Raw genomic sequence first — 27580 nt, 5'->3', positions numbered from 1 at the left:
AGTTTCACAATTTTTCTTTTTAAATAAAATAAATGTCAAAGCAGCAGCATAAAGCAAGCACACAGTAAAACATTTTCATCTGCCGTTTCTCAAGTACTGTGCTTTTGTTTTCTCCTTCATGCAGCTCAGTTTCTAGTTCTTGTATCTCTCGAATCAGCATCTTAATGCTCAGGTGAACTCTGCTATCAACACCTTCAAAAAATGCAACTGCCCCCATTCTAGTGGAAAGAGCACCTATCAGTGAAGGATCCAAATAATAACAAGAAACTGCCTCTTAACTTGCTAATAATATAATCAAACATAAATTCTACTCACAGAGAAGTTTCCAGCACCATAAAACCTGGGGTCAATAGTTGTTAGTCGGATAGCTGCTGCCATGCATGTCCCCAAAAAGAAAATTGAAAAAAAAACTTCACGGCAGCACCCTCTATTGGTAGAGCTTGATGAGGCCACTGTTGAACAAAATCTTTTGCTAAAAAAAAAAAAAAACAAAAAACAAAAATAAAAATAAAAATCACATTAGCAATTGATGGTTTGCAGTTGAAGGCATAGCATCTCTCTTCTGAGCGTAATTTTGAAAGGCACAGCATCTCTACAACACTATTTTTAAGTGCCAACTTTTGAATTGATGAAAAAAATCAGCACAAGCATCAAAATTATCGCAAAACTTGAGATTTTGATGGAAAACTAGCAGGAAAGCAAATGAACATTTCACATAAAGGTTTACTTGCAATCCATGGTTGGTAGAGAGAGCTCATGTGGAAAGATAAGCAAATACAAGAGTCAGGAAATAAATGGCAAGCATTGATGAAAAATGTTGGCCTAACATAACAAACTTGCCTTTGTAGCATGCATGGCCTAAAGTTACAACTGTAGCAAATTTTGTATCAAACATCAACCAAGAGGTGCAGAACAGCCCAACAACCTTGCCAACAGTCACAAAGAATGATACGCATGGAAAGATGGAAGGTTGGTATGGTCGTATGGTTGTATCAATTTCTAGAAAGACTGCACCCAAGCATGCTAGAGACATGATTAGTATTGGCCAGCCAAGTCCCACCAAACACTATTAGGTATGCTAAATTGTGGCTCTATCTTGTGATGATCGTTTATTTGGCTGAAAGTCGAGCCTCTAAAACCTTGAGGAGATTAAACTATCAACATGTGGCTTAAAGAATCACTCTCCAGCTGGATTCACACACAATTTTCTACAACCCAACCACTTTCAGCTGATTTTCAGCATTGTTAAATATGCAAACATATTATCTAAGCATAAATGTTGGAGAAGCTAAGCTAGAGATGTTAACTAAGAGTCTGGACAATAGGCTCCTCAATTGGGAGAGAGAACCTATGGCCCGCATTTAAATAGGGCCAATCAGATGGTTAGGCTCGTTACACGGGAGAATTTTGGGATTTCTCCCATCTACCATGGACACAACACATGAACAACTTGGATCACCATTGGCCAATATATGGATTATCTCCAATTACAGTTGGCTGGCCATTGATTTTGATGATATGACCATCAAACTAAATAAACATATAGGTGAATTTCTGACTAGGCACAGTCTCACATTTGCAAAGATTACACAGGTTCTCAAATACGACAGGTGGGACCCATAGCTCAGTAATCCAGACAATTGGATTGACCTCGTTTTTCGGGGTGTCCCTTCCCTTCATCCTTGTCGGGCACACCTGATGAACAAGTTGGATGGCACATGCACACCGTGGTGGGCCCCACCTGCAATCTGGAAGGTCTCAATGGGGGGTTCCCCCCTCCTGACTGTTCCCTCTAGTGTGGCCACCAGAGTTTTAAAGGCCTGCTACTTGAGATTAGGGCCTAACATGAGGTGGGGCAAGAAATGGACAAAAGCAGATACCATACACACATTAGTGGACCCCACACAACTCAACTATATGGTCACTTACGATCCAATTGACATATTAGATTATATGCATTAGTGTGTGCGTGTGCATGTGTGCTGATCAAGAAGTACACCCAAAATGACATGAGAGACGAGATTGAGAAGGATGTTGCTCATTGAATTAGAATTGAGAAGATAAAGTGGAGACATTTCTCCATAGTTCTAAATGCTTGCTGCAGACCAATCAAACTGAAGGGAAGATTTTATGGGATGGCCATCAGACCAGCCATGCTTTATGGGACAAAATTTAGGCAATCAAGGACAACATGTTGAAAAGACGTGTACCTTAAATAAGAATGTTGAGGGATAAAATTAGAAATTAATGCATTCAAGGGATGTAGAAGTTAATAACTTGAGAAGGTAGACTTAGATGGTTTGGTGATGTAGAGCGGGTTGCGGACATTTTTCATGGCAAAGATGGACCAGAGAAGGCCCAATTAGAGGCGGAAGTAATCAGGACCATTAGAACCTTAAAACAGTCGTATCTCGCAAACTGGAATAAGTTTTTCAGCATATCATATATGATTTTGGAGTAGGAGAAGCTACTTCAGCCAACCAACCCTACTACGCCAGGTTGCCCACACCGGATTTGCGAGATTCCATCAGATCGATGGTTGAAAGTCCATTTTATTTTCGTTTTTACTATAAATAGTAAGTTTTAATTCTATCATAACATTTGATCCTTTTGAGTTGTAGGAGTCGTGCCCAACATGAAAAGGGAATTTAAAAATTAGGAGAATAACGTGGTTAGGCCTACTTGGACACTTGCTATTTTTGGCCAAAACCAGTGAAGTCTAGTAGGAATCAAGACCGTCTATAAATAGTAAATAACTAGTAAGTAATGTTTTTAGGGAGTTTGAGTCTTAAACTCTATCCTAGGTTTGAACTCATTATTTAAAGGATTGAAATTTCGTTTTTATCATCAATCAATTTATTTTCAAATTTATTAGAATTTATTTCTATTTTTTATCTCTCGTGGATTCAAGGAAACTATGTGAGGAATCCAGAGAACTCCTTAGAGTCGAAGTAGTTATCCCTGAGGAAGACGGTGATCGACCTCATCACGTCCTTCCCTACGTCAATTGGTATCAAAGCAAGGACACCCCTCGGGCTGATGGCATCTAACAACGGAATGGACCAAAATCCTGTGGACGGTAATTCAAGGAGTCGTTATCTATTAAGAAGAATGGAAGCTTTCCATTCAGAGAGTCGGTTGACCATGCAGGGGCTACTGGCAACCCTCGATCGTATTGCGAATGCGCTAATTCCACCCTTAGTCTAAGGCGATACTCAACCGCCCGTGATCGTTGTACGACACAACCTAATTTCCATAGAGCACTTCCGGAAATGAATCGTATGGCAACCCCAGATGAGTCAAGCTCCAGCAAAAGGACATCAGTGGCGTCGCTGCCCAACAATCGATCCATAAAGACGATCAACTAAATCGTGTTGATAAAGACTACAAGGTAAGGTCGAACTCTCAAATTTTAATGGCTTATTACGTATGGAAGACTTCCTCGATTGGTCAGTCGAAGTAGAGCAGCATTTTGATTACATGAACGTGCCAGAACATAAGAAAGAGAAATTGGCAATGTTCAAATTAAAATATGATGCCTCTGCATGGTGGGAGCAATTACAACTCTCACGTGCCCGACATATCAAGGCACCTATCCAATCATAGCCGCGGATGACACGCCTTCTTCGATCATGATTCCTCCCTAGTGATATGAGTAAGTATTGTTCCAGCAATACCAAAATTGTCAACAGGGGAATTGAACCGTCACAGATTACACCGAAGAATTCTAGTGGTTAGCAATGCGAAATGATTTGTCAAAGACTGAATCGGAGAAGGTAGCATGGTTCATAGGCAGTTTACGACCGACAATTCATGACCGAGTTCAGTTGCACCCGGTCGGGACCGTGGATGAAGCGGTTCAGTTGGCTGGTAGGGTGGAAACGCATCTTGCAAGTGTCCCTACTCAGTCGTATCCTTTAACTCAGGCCCCCATGACGTGTCCCACGCGGGATTTAGCGTTAGCCAAAGAAAAGGAACCACTAGGAGGGCGTCCTCAACCTACAACCGCAAACAGTGACACGGGTGAACGATCCGTCTAGGCCTCAATGTGCAGTGCCCACAACAGCGGATCTGAGTAGGATTCCAAATCTATATAATCCACCAAGGTCGAACAATTGTTACCGTTACAGCCAACTGTGCCACTTATCAAACACCTACCCTCAACTCCCCACATCCCACTCGGCCATTAATTAAGGGGGTACTGAAGGTGAGGCAGCGAAACAGGGTCCTGGATTTGATGAAGAAGAAAAGGTTGTCGAGGAAGGTGCTGGTGACGAAGAATGGTTGGCCGATGATCATGGCAAATACTTGGTCGTGAGGCAATTATTATACACTCCAAGCAAAGAGGTGCACCCGCAATGACACAATATATTCCATACACGGTGTACCGACAATGGCAAGGTCTGTGATGTAATCATAAACAGTGGCAGTAACGAAAACATCGTCTCAAAGGTGATGGTGGACAAATTGCGGCTACCTACGACAAGGCATCCTTCCCCTTACTTGATTGGCTGGATTAAATTTATTTATTTAAAAAAAAAAAAAAAAAAAGACCAAGGTAACTGAACAATGCAATGTCTCGTTTTCAATTGGTAGAAATTAAAAAGATCATGTACTTTGTGATGTGGTCGACATGGAAGCATGTCATATGTTACTTAGTCAACCATGGCAATCGAACTGTGATGCGACCCACCGAGGACGAGACAATGTTTGTCTTCGTCAAGGACAGTTAAAAGATGATCATTGCCCCTATAGCACGAAAGAACCAACTCCGAAGCTTCTAAAGTAGAGGGGAGCTCCCTCTTGACCATTCAGGATTTTATAGAGGAATCCAAGGAAACCGGCGAGGTGTACGCCGCGGTGGTAAAGGGTGAGAAATCGGAGCCCTTAAGCATTCCTCTAAGTTTAAGGCCGTTGTTGAATGAATTCAAAGAAATCTGGCCCAAAAAGTAACCCAATGGATTGGTCCCCGTGTGAGACATCCAACATCACATACACCTCATCCTTGGGGCTAGCTTGCCCAACCACCCTCACAATCGAATGAGTCCGAAAGAGTGAGATACTTCAAGGGCAGGTGGAGGAATTGATCCATAAGGATCTTTTAAGAGAGAGCATGAGCCCATGTGATGTGCCAGCTTTATTAACGCTAACGAAATATGTGAGCTGGCGCATGTATGTCGATATCAAGGCAATTAACAAGATCACCATTAAATATCGGTTCTCAATACCGCGATTGGACGACATGCTCAATATGCTATAAGGTGCTAAGGTATTCTTTAAAACTAGATCCGATGAGCGGGTACCATCATATTCGTATTCGGCCTGGTGATAAGTGGAAAACGGCAATGAAGACCAAGGAAGGATTGTACGAGTGGCTGGTCATGCCCTTCGGTCTATCGAAGGCACCAAGCACTTTTATGCGTCTATGAATCAAGTGTTGAAACCGTTCATTAGTCAGTTTGTGGTAGTATATTTTGATGACATCTTGATATATAGTCAGGGTGAGACGAAGCACATGGAACATCTCAGGCAGGTGCTAGAGGTCCTAGCAGTTAACAAGTTGTACCTCAACTTAAAGAAGTGCGGTTTTTTATCGGACAGCTTGTTGTTCTTAGAATTTGTTGTGATGTCCACGGGCATCCGTGTGGACGATGAAAAGGTGTGAGCCATCAAGAAATGGCCAATCTCGACAAACATTCATGGAGTGGGGAGTTTCCAAGGGTTGACGACCTTTTATCGTCGATTCGTGCAGAATTCCAGTACTATAGTCGCACCCATTACAGATTGCACGGAAAAAAGTCTCAATGAGGCTGACAAGAGCTTTGCTGAAATCAAGCATCGATTGTCCACAACACCGGTCTTGGTTCTTTCCAGTTTCGACAAGCTATTTGAGGTTGAGTGTGACGCCTCATGTCAGAATTGGAGGAATCTTATCACAGGTAGGGGGGCCGGTAGCCTTCTACAGCGAGAAGCTCAGTAAAGCCCGAAAGAGCATTACCTCTTTCTTTGTTCGAGCATCCATTTGCAAGGTGATTGTAGCTATTGCAATGGTAACATTGAATGTGCTCACTTCCCTTTGAACTAGTGTTGGCTAAACCCTTACCTTTAACACCTTTGTCATAGGTGGGAGCACCAGTTGAGGCCAGGGTTAGGTTTGGCTCCCTGAGTAACCCTGCCATTGGAATCCCCAGCCCCAAACCTCTTCATGGTTGGTTGTACTAGGCATTGCTTAAGCTCCTCTACCCTAAGGTAGGCCTCCTCTAGTGTACCAACATCACGAGGGATGAGCTCGCACCTAATGTCAGCCTGAAGGCCCATCCTAAAACCAGACAGGGTCACTTAAGGGTGCACATCGACGTCACATCGCATCATATATTCCTCAAGGACTGCTACTGGTCCGAAAGACGCTCACGATAGGAAAGTGGGAGATATTTTTTCTAAGGACCTCCATCTCAATCCATGATGCAATTGGCTCATCTCCATGCCGCTCAGCCTTTCGTTTCGTATTGATCTAGAATAGCTTGGCTTAACCCGTCGACTGCATCTTCGCGAACCTCACTCGATGGCGATCTGACATGTCATGCTACTCAAAGAAGCGGTCCATGTCAGCTAGCTAATCAAGGAAATCCTTCGGGTTCAAGCGGCCATCAAAGCTGGAAGCATCGACTTTGATGCTCTTCATAACCCTATCCTTAGGGTCGTAATGATCCCGTGACTCCCTACGGGGCACATGGGCACATGATCCGACATGACCTACTCACTAACCAAAGTTCCTATTATGACTCCTAAGACCCTTAATGGGTTCTATTGGGACTAGACCTTATTCAATTGGGTCCTCATCTGCTGGCTCTCCTGCTTGAGACTGGTGGTCTTCCCCAATGACGGGGGTATCGCGAGCAAAGTATTCTGTAGCAATAACGATGGGCGTAACGGTGTCCACTGTTAAGGATACACTGAATCCCCAGTGACGGGGGTATCGTGAGCAAGGTATTCTGTAGCAGTAACGATGGGCGCAACAGTGTTCACCGTTAAGGATACATTGAATCGGTGTAACGAGTGATAGGAGGGTCGTAACGAGCGATATGCCCCTATATCGATTTTTTAAAAAATGTTACTCCAAAAATTCTAGAAAAAATATTTAGAAAATCTAAAAAAATATAAATATTCCAAATATGCATTCATTTATAATTTTGAACAAGTTTATGCTAGTGTAACTATCCAATGTTTGGTGAGAATGCTATGTCGAGTTGTCTGATGGATTTATGAACCTGACAACCTGGAATTAACTACAAACCTTTTATATTTCGCTTTCTAACTATATAATATCTATATAAATTTACTATAATGAATGTAACACCAAAACATCTTATATTTTCAAGTTTTACTTTTATTTATAGTGCTAGTGCATTGCATACTTCGTGACTCGCATACATTTCATTTCCATATATAGAGTTTAAGGACTTTTGTATCCTATAATGTAATTTTTATGCCTAACAATTTGATATCATTTTCCCCCATATATCTTTTTTTTTTAATAAAATTAAATTGGGGTAAATAGTGTTGCTGATTCGAGGCTGATTTGGGGACCATTCGATGCCCTAAACTAGCCTCAAATTAATGCAATCTATTATCACTCATCCCACTAATGGATTGGTGGATGAGTGCTAATAGGTTTTTTTCAAAATAAAAAATGTGGCCCGTACTGTAACAATAACAACCATTGTTGTCGAATCGCATATGCGATCGCACACATGTGCGATTGCATATGCCTATGCGCATATGCAATTGCACAATCGCATATTATTATTATTATTATTATTATTTTGAAAAATTATATATATGCATATATATATGGGAAAAATTCAAAAAAAAAAAAAATGTAAAAAAATGATAAGAAACTGTGGAGAACTTTTCTAAGTTAATAGATAATTAATTTTACATATTTAAAATACATTTGAGAGAGATAAAATCAATTAAACAACGAATTAAACATCAAGTCATCCACATTTAACAATATAGTTAGCAAGAAGTAACAACAAAATCAACAAGCTATTTATTTATTATGGTAGAAAATCAACAAGCTATCTTCCTTGAAACTTAAAAGTGCTTGAATCTTGATCTTCCAACTTCCAAGAGAGAGGGAATGTAAGAGAGAGATTAAGATCACTTGGATGTAGGAAATACAAGAGAGAGGGAGATTAAGACCACTTGTAATTAAGAAATGTAAGAGAAAAATATAGTAAGAGAGTTTTGGAGTGAGAATATTGCAAATGGAGGGGATTTGGAAGCCTTTTTATAGGCCAAATGTAATTTTTTTGCAAAAAAAATTCAATGTGCCATGGCCAATATGCAATCGCATATCTTCGCATATGCAACATATGTGATCGCATATGTGCCAGATCGCATATGCGATCTGCATATGGATATGTGCATATGTAGTCGCACATGACAACAATGGTAACAGCAATTGCCGTTACGGCAAACCGTTACTGTTATTGAACACCTTGTGTCTAACATTAAATTTTCTTTGGGCAACAGAAGTTTTGGCTGAAGCTGATATTTTTGCTCTGCCTTCATCCAGGTTCGTGTGACCTTATAGACAAATTTGATGGCAAATAAACATCATGGTGGGCCCTAGGAAGGTTTCAATGGTGGGCGTCATCATCCTCATAGCTTTCTATGATGCGATCCAATTGAGCTTTGGGGCTACCTCATTTTTTTTGCTCATGCCCTAAAATGATTTGGCGAAGTGAATGGACGATGTGGATATGACACATACATCATGATGGGGGCCAAAGAACTTTGCCACATCAACATGTCTTCCACCTTACGCAATTAGCCCCACGAAAGCCTACAGCAAAGGTTATAAAAAAAATGGTGATGGGGACATCTAAGCACCATAATAGAGTGTTAAGCCATCCTTATTGCTAGACGACCATTACATGGGGCTCACTTGGCCCAATTCACATTCCTAGCCACATTGAAGACCCCACGTGCATGTTCGTGAATCTTTGGGGACCCCACACTAGGAAAATGCAAGTGGGCTACATATAGGAGCTTGATGGACACATCAGACTGTTGGATTGAGTGGACATGATGATCGGACCGTTAGATTTCGACTGTATACCATTCTGACAGTTGGATCATCATCATTGGACATCTTGATCATGGGCCTCCATGTGCCACGAAAGAGTTTACCTGTTTAGTTTCTTTACATGTTCCGTTATTTTTTGTATGGCTCATATTTATGTTAAGATTAGAGAGTTGGGAACAACTTTTAATTCTTATCTGAGAGCGCCTTTTTGTAAAATGTCTTTTCTGAGACTATAAAGGGTTGGACGTCCCCACCCTAGCCATTATGCATGTTATGAAATAAAGAGATTTCTCTCATTTTGCTTTGAGATTGAACAAAATTTCATCCTGAGATTAGATGGTGGTGCGAAACCACAAGGAGCAATTCCTTCGTCATCTTTTCTACTTTTCTCTCTTCTCAACAAGGTATCATCTTCTCTCATCTCCTTTTCTTCCTTCTTCATCTTTTTTTTTTCTTCTTCTTTTAAACCTTCATTCTTCTTCTTTCTACAGCCCGTAATCCATTCAAACCCAGTTTTCAAAACATTAGTTCTTAAAACCCTAACCCTAAATCTCCAAAAATCCTAATTCTAAAATTCCTAAATTCCAAGATCTCTTGTCCATATCATAAATCCCTAATTCCCATAACCTGATACCCATATTCCCAATTCTAGAAACCCCAAGTCCTAAAACCCTTAACCCAAAATCTGAAATCCCAACTCAAAACCTCCCAAAACCTCAACCATAATGTTCCAAGCTTTTCATCTAAGCCTAGATACCACAAACCCATTTCCCACATTCCCTAGCCTTTAAACAACCCTAACACGCCAAAACTCTTACAAGACATGTGATTTTCATTGAATTTAGATTTAACCCTATGTTAAATTCTATCTCCCATATGCCCTGGTTAATCAATAATTTATGAGATTCACATTGCAGGACTGTCATGACTCATAAGCTTGAATTTGGACATGTCATGAATATGAAATTTCTGAATTTATGGTACATTAGCTTTATTTTTTCGTTCCACTGCTCTAGTTAATCAATGTCTTTTAATTTCATGGCATCATATTAGGTGAAATCATTCTGTCCTACATCAAAAGAATTAAGTGCTTACCGCATTCCGCGTTAAGTGTTAAGCCCGAAGAGGGAAGCTGGAAAAAAATCATATTTTTCAGTGAAAATCGGAAGCACTTAGTTTTTTTTTTAGATCTACCAAACAATTTGAATCAAGGGAAATCACTGAAAATAGCCCTTTCAGTTGTAAGGGCTAAAAATAAGTTTTCAACCAAACAGGCCCTTAGGTGGGCCACACCATAGACAACAGCCGATAGTGGATGCCCATGTAGAGAAGTTTTCTTGATTGTTTATAGGGCCTGTTAAGATGTCGTTCAGACTTCCAACCCATCCATTGTGTGTCCCAATTGGATGAAGGGTCACACCAAATTTCAAGCCATTCAAAAACTCAGGTGGGCCCCACCAAGTGCTTTTTAGATGTTTTAGGCATGATTTCACATGGTTTCAGATTGTTTGGCCCGCCTGAGTTCCGGATACGGCAGATTTTTGGGACATCCAATGACCTAGATGGGACCCTCTAAACACATGGTGTGGATGTCCAACACATCACAGTGAGGCCCACAGAGCTCGACCTCATGACCTTTTTCCATATATTTGTATGTGTCTGCACACACAGCATATATATAAATACCAATTAATTGGGATAAGGGAATGATGATGATTATGATGATTTATTTGTGTGTGCGGGCAGGCAAGTGTGTGTGCATGTGTACATACATAAGGTAAAGACAACACTTACACAATGAAGCAAAATGCTTAGCGGACGTCAACCAACTCAACGTCATACATGAGCCATGCATTCCCCGGTACTTCCCCTGCTCCTTCAGGCCCATAACTGCATTAAGGAATAGAATATATAAAGGATCAAAAGGAGATCATAGAAGAAACAAGTAAATACAAATAAATTAGAGAAAAAAAGAGGTCTAAACAAATTTGCACTTACCCGAAAGACGGTGGAATAATTAGCCTTCTTTTGTCACCAATGCGCATACCTAGAGAAAAGAATAACAAATTTAGAAGAAATTATCTCAAAGGCTTCTCGAGAAAATCCAGCTTATTTATACAATAAAGGATTCAAACTTCGGGAGTTACCAGGAATTCCAGCATCCCATCCCTCTATAACTCGTCCTTTACCTGTAGTAAACAACATATCAGTTGCATTCGAGCCTATAATCAACTAAAACAATTAAAACCAGAACAAATCAGTTTTGCAAGATATGCAAGTTAGGTGAACTATAAATACCTAGCCGGAATTTAAAAGCCTTTTGGCCAATATTCGAGTCGAATACTTTTCCATTCTCATTTAACCTACCAGTATAGTAGATAGACACCTGAAACCAAGTAATGGTTATTTCAAGCAATTGAATTATACATAAAATGTAAATTTTTCTGTATAAGAGAGAATCAAGTTGAAGTACTAATGGGTTCTCGCCTCCTCAGGTCAAGGATAGAGTATACGTTGTTTCTAGTTATATGGAGCATAAGCATGTCAATAGATGACCCTATACAATACAAAGCATGAAAAGCTATGATTGATGGTATTGAATAAAGAATAAATATTGGCCCTGAGCAACAACAAATGCAAATATTTTTAGACTCCCAATACCGCAGATATGGAGCCCATGTTCCAATGATCTCAAACACTTACCTGATGGGGCCATTGAGGATCAATGGATGGGGAATCCTCCAGACTCTTCCATTTTGGAAGAACCTGGCACTTCGATCTTTGGTCTTTGGCCATTTTTCAATTGAAGAGGGACAATTGCTATGCTATTTTTTCCTCATAACCGTCCTTTTGTTATAACATTTTTTTCACTTTTTGTACACTGCAGATTAATGGACTCCCAATCTAGGAGTTTATGGGGCATCTCCAATCCACGATACCAATCACATTGACAATCTCAATCATCAAACCTAGGCTCCCATGATGAATGGAATTGGGACCCTTAGCAAATTATAAATTTCCTTTTGTTTTCTTTCTTTATGTTCTTTGAAAGAACCATTTCAAAGAAAGTGCATCAAGTACATCAAGATTGAGCAAAATAAAACTAGTAAGCTAGTTAAGATAATCTATTTGATGATGCTCAATGCCCTTCTTTAAAAATTTGTTAGAATTGGAAGTCTGGGCAAATTAAAATTTGATGATGCTCAATGCCCTATAATTCTTGTAACAAAAATAATTATTGTTATATTAAAAAAAAAGTAAACTAGAAAGCACAGAATAAGATACACCATTCATGAACAAGTCAAAAGCTTGAAGGATTTACTTTATTTCCATGAGAAGCTCTTTTGCCATCAGGATTGCCCATTGATAGCTCCTCAATAACCAATCCATCAGAGGTCTTTGCTTCTGATATTTGCACTTCAGCTTTCATCTCAATCTCTTTAGCATACTCGGTTTTCTCCTCCATCATTGTCAACCCTGATCCCTCATTGTTTTTATTTGTATCACTCGCCTTACGCTTCAGTTTTTTCTTCTGTTTCTTACCTTCGTTTTGACTATCAACAATGACAGGGTCAGCATTACAGTCAACATCCCATCATAAAAAGACAGCAACATTTTTTGTATATAAAAGATCCCTTCAAGTCAAGTGAAATAACAAAACAACTGATTCTTACTGATCATCCGGAAGCTTGGCGCTTGATTCTTGAGCTCTAACAGGCATATCCTGGTCTATCATTTCACTCTTAGCCTCTTCAATGATATGAGATGACTTCCCATTGTCATAAGAAGCCTTGTCTACTGTTTCAGATGATGGATCAACTTCTTGTTTAAGTGCAGTATCCTTTGAACTTTTATTCTTTTTCTTCTTTGGCCTTCCATTAAATTCAACAATAACTACATCTGAGGGAATTGAGTCAATGGCATTCCTGTCAATGGACCACAGAAAAACCATTACCATAAGTAAAAACAAAACAGTGGCTAGAAACCATGGCACTCCAATGTAAATGGCTTTGAAATTTTAACCCAAAGAGATTAGGTGACTGAATCATACTCATTGCTTGGTAGCTTCTCCTTCAGATCACCTCTGATTGGCAAATCCTGGTCCATGTTATCAATATTCGCCTCCAATGACCAATCTTTACCGTCATTAGGGATGTTTATCTGGCCATCATCTATAGCTTGATTTTGTTCTCTACTGGCCCGTTCCATAGTTTTATCAGTCAATAAACTAACCCCTGACTCAAGGATTTTTAGCTCCTTAGCCCTCTCTTTCTTTTTCTTCTTTGACTTCAGACCATTTTCAGCAGCAACCCCACTTGCTAATACTAAGGAACCACATGTCTGGTTAGCTTCCCTGCTTACATAAGTCAAATTACAAAGATTATTATAAAAATAAAAATAATAATAATAATAATAATAAAAAAAAAAAAAAAAAAAAACCCAAAACAATTCATAAACCTAGATGTCTAAGAAAACTCACCTTTCTCTATTACCGTCTTGCTCAATGGCATCAATCTTCCTTTTTAAAAGCATTCCTTGATCACCATCATCTTCCCCTTTCCTGTTCTTCCTAACTTCCCCAGCAGAATTATTGTCTAATTTATCTTCTGCTTTTTCACTAACATTTTGTTCACTTCTCCGTATGGCAGAAAGTGGAATACAATCTTCATCTTCACTTTCCAAAACAACAAGGCTAGTATGTTTGCCAAAAACTTTTGCATGATCACCATTATCTCCTTCAGAGTCACTGGCCTGATACTTCTTCTTAAGACGCCTTCGAGTACCACTCTTATTTGTAGGTTTTACATCATCCAGTATCTCGTCATTTATAACTGGGAAAAAAGGGGAATTTTATGGGAGGAAAAAAACTACCTAATTAATATAGAATTTACATACTGGTACCTTTTCCAAAAAGACTTTCAATAAGCTACCTCATTAATATAAGTAATTATCATTATAGTTCCTTCCACTCGATTTCTTAACGGCGGCTCCAGTCAGCCACGCGAGAAAAGGGGCATGCAGCTTGGGTTGGCCTCACCATTATGTTTACATGAAATCCACCCCAACCACCAAGTGTCACCCTTTATTAGGCCCACGTCCCAAAACTCAGCTCCATCCTAAATTCAGATAGACCACACGATTGGAAACAATGTACAGGTCAACGCTCACTCTCCAAACTGTTTCCCTTGGTGTGGCCCACCTGAATCATGGACAAGCCCCAAGCCTAAATTTTGGTGTCGCATCTAGTAGTTGGAGTGGATTTCATATATTCATCATAGTGAGCCCTATAAAAATCAAGGGTGGGCGTCTCACTCCTAATAGTTCTTTTTGTGTGGTCCACTGAATCACAAATCAGCTTGATTTCTTGGCCGTGGACCTAATGTGGGATTACACGTCTAACGATCGAACTGGATTTCACATACACATCATGGCAGGCCCATAAAAAAATCAAGGGCAGCATTCATCTCCCAACTATTCCCCAAAAAAAAAAACAGATATTCCCTTACATATTTAAAAAATAAAAAAATCACCAAGCCTTGATTTTTATTGGGCCCACCATGGCGTGCATGTGAGATCCACTCCAACCATTAAGATGTGTAATCCTACGTTATGCCTAGGTCCAAAATATACGCTGACCAAACGAAACTATTGGGAGAGACTTCCACCCTTGATTTTTTACATGGCCCACCATGATGATTATATGAAATCCACTCCAACCATTAGATGTCACACCAAAATTTAGGCCTGGGGTAAAAAAATCAGGCCCTTAAGTGATTCAGGTGAGCGACACCAAGGAAAACAGTTTAGAGGGTGAACATTGCCCTATACATTGTTTCCCATTGTGTGGTCCACCTTAATCACAGATGGAGCTGAGTTTTGGACCATGGACCTGACAAGAGGGTAATGCACCTGGTGGCCGGGATAGATTTCACATAAACATCGGGGTGGGGCCCACACAAGTTGCCAACCCCTTTGCTCGCACGGCCGACCTGAACCACCATTAAGAAATCTAACAGATAATTACTTAGATTAATGAGGAAGCTAATTGAAAACCTTTTTGAAAATGAACCAGAATGTAAATTTCATATTAAGTAGGTAGTTTTTTTTGTAAAATTCCCAAATAAAAAAAAAAAATCAGTAGTGCATATAATAGAGAGGTCTTGACAAAATAATGACGAAACATCAAACAATTAGAATCTTAATGATTGACTTTGTCTGACTACCATTCATCATAGAAGGATAGTAATATCGTCTTTTTTTATTGGTACTACTAACATCATTACTGCACGATAAAATAAACTTTCACAGTACCAAAAGATTAAGAGGAATTGCCTCAAAAATGGGATAGGAAATTACAAACATCAATAATACACATGTTCATCACAAAGTACACTAAAACAATGTGGATGCTAGGTAACTCCAACACCTTCGGAGGCATTAGATCAGTCTCTCTCTCTCTCTCTCTCTCTCTCTCTCTCTCTCTCTCTCTCTCTCTCTCTCTATATATATATATATATATACATATATATATATATATACACACATATAGAGAGAGAGAGCCTCCTACGAGCAGTGCTGTAGGAGAACATCCATGCGAGCAGAAGGATGGGCAGCTTAGGTGGGCCCCACAAATGTGTATGTGAAATCCACTATATCACCCCATGTTAGGCCCAAGGCCCGAAATCATACCCATCCATGATTCAAGTGTGCTACAAAATTGGAAACAGTATATAGGGCGAAACCCAACTAGAAACTGTTTCCTTGTTATGGCCCACTTGAACCACTGATGTTTCTAATTTTTTGTCCCCAGGCCCAACTTTTGGTGTGGCATCTAATGGTTGGAGTAGATTTCAAATGCTCATCATAGAGACCCTAGTTGGGTCAAGTGGCTGTCAGGCTCGGGAGTGTGTGTGTGTGTGTGTGTGTGTGTGTACACACACACACACACACACACTACACGAACCCAAGTTGAGTCGAGTTTCGGATCGAGTCGAGTCAGTACCAAGTCGAATTTCGAGTTGAGTCAGTACCGAATTGGGTGAAGTCTACTCGGTTCGGATCGAGTTAGGTCTGAACGAGTCAGACGAGTCAAACCGTCCCAGGCTCAGCTCTACTCAACATGCATGCGGAGAGAGAAATTCCTGGAGATGGCAATCAACACGAGGACCTAACTAAAGATAGTGTTGTCAGGGATCCGTGGAGCCCACTGTGACATGTTTTTATCCAAGTCGTCTATCCATTTTGACGAATCATTTCAGGGTATAAGCCCAAAAACGAGGCAGATAGAAGGCCCAAGTGGACCACACTACAGGAAGTAGTGGTGACAATGACCCCCACCATTGAAACCTTCTTAGAGTCCACTGAGATGTTTATTTGCCATCAAACATGTTCATAAGGTCACATATATATAGATGAAGGGTAAAATTAAAATCGACTTAATCCAAAACTCTGTGGCCCCAAGTTGTAGGTGTTTGATCCTATTGTTTCCTATTGTGGTCCCCTTAATAGTTGGATTTGCCTCATTTTTGTCTCATGCCCTAAAATGATCTTTAAAAAAAAAAATGGATAGCGCAGATCTAAAACATACATCATGGTGGGGCCCACCAAGATTCAACACGCCAAGTCTTTCAGTTTTCTTCTCTCCAAGTTGGAATGTGCAGTGCACAGCACAGCCAGTGAATGTTTTGACTAATTTTTGTGGGCCCCACCATGACGTATTTGTTAGATCCACACCATCTAACAAGTTTTCCAGATCAATTTAGCGCACAGGTACAAAAACAAGCCAAAGCCAAAGCTCAAGTGAACCACGGTACCACACCACAAGAAACAATGGTGATTGTATGCCTATTGTTGGAAACTTTAGGGTCATAGAAGACTCAGATTAATCCAATATTTGTATTATCCCTTCATCTAGATCTATGCGACCTACTGAACATGTTAGATAGCAAATAAACATCACGGTGGGCCATAGGAAGGTTTGAACAGTAGCCATTCAATCCCACCAAAATTCCACATGTCAACATGGCACCGACATAGGTTTCGCGTTCTACTCCACGCAATCCAAGTGTGGATCTCTGCAATTAGTTTGCGATTGCACAGCACATCAATGTAAGTTTTTTACATCTGGATCTTTTGTGGACCCGACCATGATGTAGTGTTAGATCCACATAGTCCATCCACTTTTCCAGATTCGTTTAGGGCATTATTAGCCCAAAAACGAGGAGGATCCAAAGCTCAAGTGGACCTAACACGGATGAACATGATGAGGATAACTACTCCGAATCCACGGAGCTTCTCTGGACTCCTCACAGAGACTTCTCAAATCCACAAGGAAAGAAAGCAAGAAATAGAAATAAATTCTAATAAATTCGAAATTGATTAATTAATGAATAAAAACGAATTCACAACCCTTTAAATAGGGGTACCAAGCAATGGGAAAGAAATCAGAACCAAACTACAACTAAAACTCCTAGAATCTGCAACTTACTATAAATAGTAAACTTACTATTTATAGACAGTCGTGATGTCTACTAGTGCGCAAGGTTTTCGGCCAAAAATAGTAAGTGTCCTATTTGGCTTCACCAAACCGCTCTCCTAATTATTCTAAGCTCTTTTCACGTTGGACGTAACTCCTAAAGCCCAACGGATGAAGAGTTATAATCAAACTAAAACTTACTATTTATAGTAAAAACGAAATTAAAACAGGGAAACGACCGTCGATCCAGGGGTATTTCGCAAATCCGGGTTGCGCAACCCGGCGTAGCTGGGTTGGTTGGCTAAAGTAGCTCGTTCTACTCCAAAATCATATATACTGTCTGCGACCCGCTCTACATCAGTCCCTTCCACTTCAAAAGAACTCGTTCTCGAGTTCTCATCAGTCCCTTCATGATACTCAGTCAAGTCCGCAACGTTGAAAGTCCGTGAGATCGCCATGTCATCTGGAAGATCAAGAACATAAGTATTGTCATTGATCTTTCGAATGATTGAGACGGGTCCAATCTTCTTATTTTTTAACTTATTGTACGTCCCGGTTGAAAATCTCTCTTTGCGCAGATGGACCATAACGCGATCGCCCACCTCGAACACCTTTTGTCGCCGGTGCATGTCCGCTTGTTCCTTGTACTTCTCGTTCGAGGCATGTAGCTTGGTCCGCACTTCCACATGGATGCCCATGATCTTGTCTGCCATATATTCTGCTGCAATGCTCGTGCCTGGGTGCTTGAGCAGAGGGACCAAGTCAAGTGTGTGGTGAGGCACTCGTCCGTAGATAATCTGGAACGATGATTTCCCTATCGAGCAGTTCACCATGTTGTTGAATGCAAACTCTGCTTGAGACAAGGCCAAATCTCACTGCTTCTGTTTTTCTCCTGAAATACAGCGAAGGAGGTTTCCTAATGTGCAATTCACAACTTTGGTCTACCCATCAGTCTGTGGGTGGTAAGCACTGCTGAATTAAAGTCGTGTATCGAATCAAATCCACAAAGTCCGCCAAAAGTGACTGATAAACTTCGTATCACGATCAGAAGTAATGGTCATGAGGACCCCGTGTAGCCGTACGACCCCCCTGAAGAAAAGATTCGCCACATGTGTTGCATCGAGGATCTTCTTGCATGGGATAAAGTATGCCATCTTGGAGAAACGATCTACCACCACGAACACCGAATCCGTGCCGCGTTGTGTTCGTAGGAGACCAAGTACGAAGTCCATTGATAAATCCTCCCAAGGACCGTCAAGCACAGGTAACGAGGTGTATAGGCCCGTATTCTGAAATTGCCCCTTGGAGGTCTGACAAACATGACAACGTTGTACGGCTTTTCCCACATCACGTACTAATTGCAGCCAGTAATACCGCTCTTCCACAAGAGCTCGCGTCTTGTCTCACCCAAGGTGTCCACCGAGGCCACCTCCATGTAGCTCCTGAATAATTTGCTCCCTTAGAGAACTTTGGGGGATGCATAATCAATTCCCTTCGAAGAGAAAACCGTCCTGTACATGAAGGTCACTAGGGTGACCTTCTTGGCACTTCATTTAAAAATCTTTGAAGTCCTCATCCTCGGCATACAGCTCTTTGAGATAGTCAAAGCCGACCACCTCGTTGCACATCGTAACAATTAGTGATGCACGACGACTAAGTACATCAGCCACCTTGTTCTGTTACCTTGACTTGTGCTTCAGAACAAACGTGAATTCTTGTAAAAACGCAACCCATCTAGCATGCACACGATTCACGTTAATCTGACTATTAATAAACTTTAATGCTTGATAGTCAGTGTACAGAACAAACTATCTTTGAATCAGATAACGTCGCCAATGTTGCAGCGCCTGAACAACTGCGTACAACTCAAGCTCATAAGTCGACCACTTCTTTCGAGCTTCGCTAAGCTTCTCGCTGTAGAAGGCTACCGGCCTGCCTTCCTATGATAATACTCCCCCAATTCCGACGTATGAAGCGTCACACTCAACCTCAAACAATTTATCAAAATTAGGAAGCACCAAGACCGGTATTTTAGACAAACGATGCTTGATCTCATGAAAGCTCTTGTCAGCTTTATCAGTCCACTGAAACGGTCCTTTTTTCATGCAATCTGTTATAGGCGCGACTATGGTGCTAAAATCTCGCACAAATCAACGATAGAAAGTCGCCAACCCGTGAAAACTCCTCACCTCATGAATGTTTGTCGGGATCGGCCATTCCCTAATAGCTCGCACATTTTCATCGTCCACACAAATGCCTATGGATGTTACAACAAATCCTAGAAACAACAGGCTGTCAGTTAAAAAACTACACTTCTTCAAGTTGAGGTACAACTTGTTAATTTGTAGGACCTGCAGCACCTGCCTGAGATGTTTCCCATGTTCCGCCTCATCCTGGCTATATATCAATATATCATCAAAATATACTACCACAAATCGGCCAGTGAACGGTTTTAGAACTTAATTCATCAAACGCATAAAAGTACTTAGTGCGTTCGATAGGCCGAAGGGCATGACCAGCCACTCATACAACACTTCCTTGGTCTTGAATACCGTTTTCCACTCATCACCAGGTCGAATACGAATCTGATGGTACCCGATCCTTAGATCTAGTTTTGAGAACACCTTGGCCCCTTGTAGCATATCGAGCATGTCGTCCAACCGTGGTATTGGGAACCGATATTTGATGGTAATTTTGTTGATTGCCCGGCTGTCGACACACATGCGCCAGCTTCCATCTTTTTTTGGCATTAATAATACTGGTACGGCACATGGGCTCATGCTCTTTCTCAAGAGACCCTTACGGATCAATTCCTCCACTTGCCCCCGAAGTATCTCACACTCCTTCGGACTCATCCGATATTGAGGGTGATTGGGCAGGCTAGCCCAAGGGACAAGATCTATGTGATGTTGGATGTCCCTCATGGGGGGCAATCCATCAGGTAAATCCTCAGGCCAGACTTCTTTAAATTTGTTTAGCAACAGTCTTAAACTTTGAAGGATATTTGAGGGTTCCTCTTCCCCGCCCTTCACCACTACGGCGTATACCTCGCCGGTTTTCTTGGATTCCTCCACGAAATCCCGAATGGTTAAGAGGGAACTCCCCTCCACTTTAAAGGCTTCAGGGTGGTTCTCTGGTGTCATAGGGGCAAGGATTATTTTTCGACTATCCTTGACGAATACGTAGACATTATCTAGTCCCCGATGGGTCACATCACGATCAGACTGCCAGAGTCGACCGAGTAACATATGACAAGCTTCCATATCGACCACGTCACAAAGTATTTGATCCTTATCATTTTTGCCAATTGAAAACGAGATAGTGCATTGTTCAGTTACCTTAGTCTCATTCACTTTTTTTATCTAGCCAATTGAGTACGGGGAAGGATGTTTCGTCATTGGTAGCTGCAACTTGTCCACCATCACTCTTAAGACGATGTTCTCGCTATTACCACTGTCTATGATCACATCACAGACCTTTCCGTTGACAGTGCACCGAGTACGAAATATATTGTGTCGCTGTGGATGTAATTCCTTTCGTGGGGCATACAGTAATCGGCTCACAACTAGAAATTCGCCACGATCTTCGCCTGTCACTTCATCGCCACCTGCTAATTCTTCAGTGGTTTGTTCATGTTCATCAAAATCATGGCCTTCTTCTGCGGCCTCATCTTTAGTGCCCCTTTCGTTTATAGTCAAGTGTGTTGCGGGGCGTTGAAGACAGTGTTTGATAAGTGGCCTAACTAGCCACAAGGCCCACAACGGTAACAATTGTTCGACCTTGGCTGAGCATAAGGATTTGGAATCCTACTCGGGCCCGCTGTTGTGGGTGCTGCACGTTGAGGCCTGGATGAGTTGCTCCCCGTATCACGGTTTGCGGTTGTAGGAGGTTGAGGACGTTCTCCTACTGAATCTTTTCCTTGTGCCAGCACTGGATCCTGCATGGGACCTGTCATGGGGGGTCGAGCTGAAGGATATGGATGAGCAGGAGCTCTTGCAAGTTGTGTTTCTGCCCTACCCGCTAATTGAACTACTTCATCCACGGTCCCGACTGGGTAACATCTGAACTCGATCCTGAATTGTCGGTCGTAACCCACCTATAAATCGTGTCACCTTCTGTGACTCAGATTCTGACAGATCTTTTCGTGTAGCCAATTCTTCAGTGTAATCTATGACGGTTCGATTTCCTTGTCGGCAATTTTGATATTGCTGGAATAATATTTGCTCATAATCACTGAGGAGAAATCGTGATCGAAGAAGACGTCTCATCCGTGGCCATGATGAGATGGGCGCCTTGTTCTGACGAGCTCGTGAGAGTTGTAATTGTTCCCACAATGCAGAAGCACCAGATTTTAATTTAAACGCTACCAATTTTACCCTTTTATGATCTGGCACGTCCATATAATCAAAATCTCTCTCTACTTCAGCTAGCCAATTTAGAAAATCTTTTATACGTAATAAATCGTTAAAACTAGGAAGTTCAGCCTTACCTCAATAATCTCTTTTAGCACGATCTAGATGATCGCCTCCATGGATTGGTCGTCGAGCAAAACCCTTATTAAGGTCCTCGTCGCTAAAACTTGAATCATTTAGTGTAGCCCTACGGTTTGTCACTGGTAGTTCTCTACGAAAATCGGGGTTGCGTCGTACAGTAACCACGGGTGGTAGAGCAACCATAGGTGGTGGAGCACCGCCTAGGGCTCGGGGCGGAAGTAGCGCATCCACAAGACAGTCGAGGGTTACCTGCAGCCCTTGCATGGTCAACTGACTCTCCCGGTGGATAACGAATCCCTAGATCACCGTCCACAGGATTTTCATTCACACCTTCATTGTTTGCCATCGGCCCGAGGGGAATCCTCGCTCTAATACCAATTGACGCAGGGATGAACATGATGAGGATAACTACTCCGAATCCACGGAGCTACTCTGGACTCCTCACAGAGACTTCTCAAATCCACGAGGAAAGAAAGCAGGAAATAGAAATAAATTCTAATAAATTTGAAATTGCTTAATTAATGAATAAAAACGAGTTCACAACCCTTTAAATAGGGGTACCAAGCAATAGGAAAGAAATCAGAATCAAACTACAACTAAAACTCCTAGAATCCGCGACTTACTATAAATAGTAAACTTACTATTTATAGACAGTCGTGATGTCTACTAGTGCGCAAGGTTTTCGGCCAAAAATAGTGTCCTATTTGGCTTCACCAAACCGTTCTCCTAATTATTCTAAGTTCTTTTCACGGTGGACGCAACTCCTAAAGCCCGACGGATGAAGAGTTATAATCAAACTAAAACTTACTATTTAGTAAAAACGAAATTAAAACAGGGAAACGACCTTCGATCCAGGGGTATTTCGCAAATCCGGGTTGCGCAACCCGGCGTAGCTAGGTTGGTTGGCTAAAGTAGCTCGTTCTACCCCAAAATCATATATTTTACGCCTAATAACTCATTCTAGATTGTGAGATACGCCCGATCTAAGGTCCAACGGTCCGGATCACTTCTGTCGTCGACCGGGCCTTTTCTGATCCATCTTGGCCATGAAACTGTTCGCGACCCGCTCTACATCAGGACCACACCGCAAGAAGCATTGGAGATTGAATGACTGTCGTTGAAACCTTCCTATAGCCCACCATGACGTTTATTTTCTATCTAACCTATTCATTAAGTCACACAGACCTGGATGAAGGGAAAACACAAATATCAGATTGATCTGACCCTTATGTGGCCCCAAGAAGTTTTTAACGATAGGCGTACAATTACCATTGTTTCTCATGGTGTGGTCCACCTGAGCTTTGGACCTGGCTTTTTTTACTCGACCCTAAATTGATCTGAAAAAATGGATGGACGATGTGGATCTAACACATACATCATGTTGGGGCCCACAAAAATTCAATTAAGTCAAAACATCTGGTTATTGCGATATGCACTGCGCATTCCAATCCAAACAGAGAAGAAAAACAGAAGTTTTGACAAGTGGAATTTTGATGGGGCCCACCATGATGTATGCGTGAGATCCACACCGTCCATCCATTTCTCAAGATCATTTTTTAGACCAAAAATGAGGTAGATCCAACTATCAAGTCAACCACACCACATGAAACAGTGGGGATTGAACGCCTACCGCTAGAAACCTCTTGGGGGCCACAAAAGTTTTGGATCAAGCTGATTTTATGTTTTCCCTTCATCCAGGTATATGGAACCTTATGAACAGGTTCTATGACAAATAAACATCACCATGGACCCTAGGAAGGTTTCAACAATTAGGGTCCATCTCACTAATACTTTCTGTAGTGTGGTTCACTCAAACCTTCCATCCACCTTGTTTATAGGCACATACCCTAAAACGATCTATCAAAATAGATGGCCGGCTTGGATAAAACACATATCACGATGGGTCCCACAGCTCCCCTGACAGGACTGTCTCTAGCTAGGTCCTCGTGAGGATTACCATCTCCGAGAATCTCTCCCTCTCCGTGTGCGCACCGAAGCTCTCACTTTTAATTTTAAAAACTTTCATCATGGCCGTAAATGAGACCTGACAACTTAGGAGGAGGTGCACAATTAACCTTTACGCATAGGTGCGCAAGAGAAAATCTCTCTCTCTCTCTCTCTCTCTCTCTCTCTCTCTCTCTCTCTCTCTCTCTCTCTCTCTCTCTCTATATATATATATATATATATAGAGAGAGAGAGAGAGTGAGGGAGAGAGAGTAATGCTCTCCTACGAACCATAGGGTAGGGGAGCTACGTGCGCAACGTCCTGGAGTCCAGGATAGAACCTAATGAACACATAATATTGATTTTTGATGGGTCCAACAGTGATGCGTACGTGAAATCCACTTCGACCATTTTATGCCACCCTAAAATTTAGGCACGGAGCCCAAAAATCAAGCCCATCCCTAATTCAAGTGGGCCACACCAAGGGAAACTGTTTGGAGGGTGGGAACCATGTTTTACACTGTTTTCAAATCGTGTGGTCCACTTGAATCATATATGGGGCTGATTTTTTAGCCCAATGTCTAATATTGGGTCACGCACCGGATGGTCTGAGTGGATCTTGAAAAAAACTCACATTGGGGCCTACTACCAACATACCCCTCTTCTCCTTAATGCTTCCCTCTTCTCTACACGTAAATGCGTACCTTACATGATGTAAGGACAGACATCCGCTTGTGCAATGAGTAACTTGTTGCAGGTGTGGCATGTTAAGCAAACTCTATAGGGCGCACCTTGATGTATGCGTCATTATCTATGATGTCCATCCATCTTTTTTAGCTCATTTTAGGGCATGAGCCCAATTGTAGCATATTTAAAGTTCAACTAGACCACACCACAAAAACTTGTGGGAATAATGACATCCGCCATTGAAACCTCTCTAGGGCCCACGATGATGTTTATTTGTTATCCAACATGTTCATAAGGTCACATAAATATGGATGAAGGGAAATCACAAATATCACTTGATCAAAAACTTCTATGGCCCCCAAAATGTTTTCAACGGTAGGCATTCAATTCCCATTGTTTTCTATGGTATGGTCCACTTGAGCTTTTGATATGCCTCAATTTTTATCTCATTTTAGGGCATGAGCCCAAAATTGAAGCATATCTAAAGTTCAAGTGGACTACACCACCAAAAAAAAAATGTGGGAATAATGACGTGGGAATAATGACGTCCACCATTAAAACCTTTCTAGGGCCCACAATGATGTTTATTTGTTATCCAGCCTGTTCATAAGGTCACATAGACGTGGATGAAGGGAAATCACAAATATCACTTGATCCAAAACTTCTATGGCCCCCTGAATGTTTTCAACAATAGGCGTTCAATTCCTATTGTTTCCTATGATATGGTCCACTTGAGCTTTCGTTATGCTTCAATTTTTGGCTCATGCCCAAAAATGAGCTGGAAAAATGGCTGGGCAAACATCACAATGGGCCCCACAGAGTTTACTTAGTACGCTCAGTACCAGCCTGCATCCCTAGTGTAAATAGCTTACGTAACCTAAACAGTTATGTAAAGGTTACATAAAGGGGTGGTCCATATAGGTTGGCCCCTCCATCATATACTTACTAATTCCGCTCTAATCATCAGGTGTGTAACCAAATATTAGTTATAGGATTCAAAAACAGTCGAATCTATGATTCATGTGGGCCACATGATTTGAAAATAGTGTACAAGGCAATGCCCACCCTCCAAATTATTTCTCTTGATGTAGCCCACCTGAATTAGAGGGTTGGCATTCAGCTTGTTCTATCATTGACTCTAGGACGTAGCGCATGTAGTTCCCCTGTGCTACCATTCATAGGAGAGCATTACTCTACATGTGTGTAGATACACAGAATACTTCAAAAGCAAAAATCAACTAGTGTACCTCCACTACTTCTGAGCTGAGGTGACGCAAGAAAGAGTTCAGGATCACCATCATCAATGAAATCATCGTCATACTCATCTTCAGTTTCATTCGATCGATCAGTTTCCGTATCAGCAATATCTTCCCCATAAGAATCACTTAAGTATGGTAAAGGGCAATACCAATAACAAATTTTTATTTTCTTCGAAAAGAGCACGAATCTCTTGAACCCATGAAAATATTGAAGCATGGGGATGACAAATTTTGCATTTCATCAAATCAAAAGGGCATGTGATTTCTCCAAAAAAAAAAAAAAAAAGGAAAGAAAAAAGAATTGAAAGGATACGTGTCATCACCGTCTTGATTGTACCTACGACTCGAACCCAGATAGTAACCAGTAAGGTGCACACTTTTGGGGCCAAGAACTGAGAAAACGACTTCATCAGCCTCCTCAAATTCAAGATTCAATGGGCATGACTCTATTTTCTCAGGCAACAAAGAACATAGCAGGACAGGAGTCTTATTGCCCACATTGCACTGAACAACACTCTTCTTCATTGACGGCCCATAATCTAATGTAGCCTGCACAAGAACAACACTTGCTCAAGAAAAAGAAAAGAAGAGAGAGAGAGAGAGAGAGAGAGAGAGAGAGAGAGACATAAACATGAACATTTCAATGCACAATACAGGAAATTTCGATTGGAGAGGTATTCCAATCATCATTCTCAAGAAGAAGAAGAAAAAAGCCAAAGAAAAATCTATATTGCCAAAGGAGACCCAACATCTAAGTCCCAGATAGTTTAGTATCCAATGCCGAAAATCTCAATCCTCAGAAGAAACTGAAGATATGCCAACATCAGATCAACTATAACATTTTTATTTTTTTTTCCTTTTCTTCTAACGAATAACCCAATACAGAAAATCCCAATTATAAAGAAGAAGAGAAAACAACCAAACATAAAAATAAATAAAAATAATAGTTTTCAAGACATCAAGGAATTTGTAAAAGAACCTGAGAAATGTGAAGCCTTCCGTGCGTGTCGTCGTATTGATGGGTGTATGGCTTTCCTGGCTTTACTTCAACACCTAAGAGAGGAGAAAGAGAGAAAACCTAAAATCCAATTCATGGATAGAAAATACGAGACGATAGTTTGTCTGGGAATCTAAAAACATTGAAAGAAAAAGGCAAACAAAAATGCTATGGATTAATTGGAAATTGGGAGATTTGAGAGTATGCTTACCCCAAAAAGCCATTCTCGAAAGAGATTTCTTCGAGAAACGATTGTTTGTGAGAGAATCTTCAGCAGCAGAGGCAGACTAAAACCCTAGGAAGCTTTTATCAACCGAAGCTGGGTTCTAACCGGACGCGGATTGCGTCCTACCCCCGCCCTGTGGGGCCCACGGTGATGTAAGTGTTTTATCCACGCGGTTCATAGATTTTTTCAGATCATTTTAATGTCTGATCCTAAAAATGAAGTAAGTCCACAGCTCCAGTTGACCGCACCAAAGAAGCTGCAATCATAATGACACTCACCGTTGAAACCTTTCTGAGGGCCACCGTGATGTTTTTTTTACTGTCCAACCTATTCATAAGGTCATGTAGACGTGGATGAAGTTAAAAAACAAATATCATCTTGATCAGAAACTTCTCCAGCTCTTA

The 27580-nt window shown here is 41.2% G+C and overlaps 1 protein-coding gene across 5 annotated transcripts; it reads right to left on the bottom strand.

The window, feature by feature from the left end:
• LOC131223919 (peptidyl-prolyl cis-trans isomerase FKBP53-like) lies at window positions 1-27304 on the bottom strand. Of its 5 annotated transcripts, none has more exons than XR_009160769.1 (14): window positions 27162-27304; window positions 26933-27006; window positions 26267-26502; window positions 25942-26078; window positions 13575-13926; window positions 13146-13448; window positions 12769-13020; window positions 12417-12648; window positions 11393-11480; window positions 11242-11283; window positions 11093-11141; window positions 10889-10984; window positions 10190-10226; window positions 1-472 (listed from the first exon to the last, which is right to left on the bottom strand). XR_009160769.1 is itself a non-coding variant. In XM_058219497.1 (13 exons), the coding sequence occupies exons 1-12, from the start codon at window positions 27172-27174 to the stop codon at window positions 10906-10908; spliced, it is 1857 nt and encodes a 618-aa protein (XP_058075480.1). In that variant the 5' UTR covers window positions 27175-27304; the 3' UTR covers window positions 1-472; window positions 10889-10905. The 5 variants fall into 5 exon arrangements, 2 of the variants coding, with proteins under 2 accessions (XP_058075480.1, XP_058075481.1); XR_009160770.1 differs by having other exon boundaries at window positions 1-466; XR_009160768.1 differs by lacking the exon at window positions 10190-10226 and having other exon boundaries at window positions 1-218; window positions 316-472.
• Between the last annotated feature and the right edge of the window lie 276 nt (window positions 27305-27580).

This window comes from Magnolia sinica, chromosome 13 (assembly GCF_029962835.1).
Source record: "Magnolia sinica isolate HGM2019 chromosome 13, MsV1, whole genome shotgun sequence".
Taxonomy (NCBI): Eukaryota; Viridiplantae; Streptophyta; class Magnoliopsida; order Magnoliales; family Magnoliaceae; genus Magnolia; species Magnolia sinica.
This window is presented reverse-complemented; position numbering and strand designations above follow the sequence as displayed.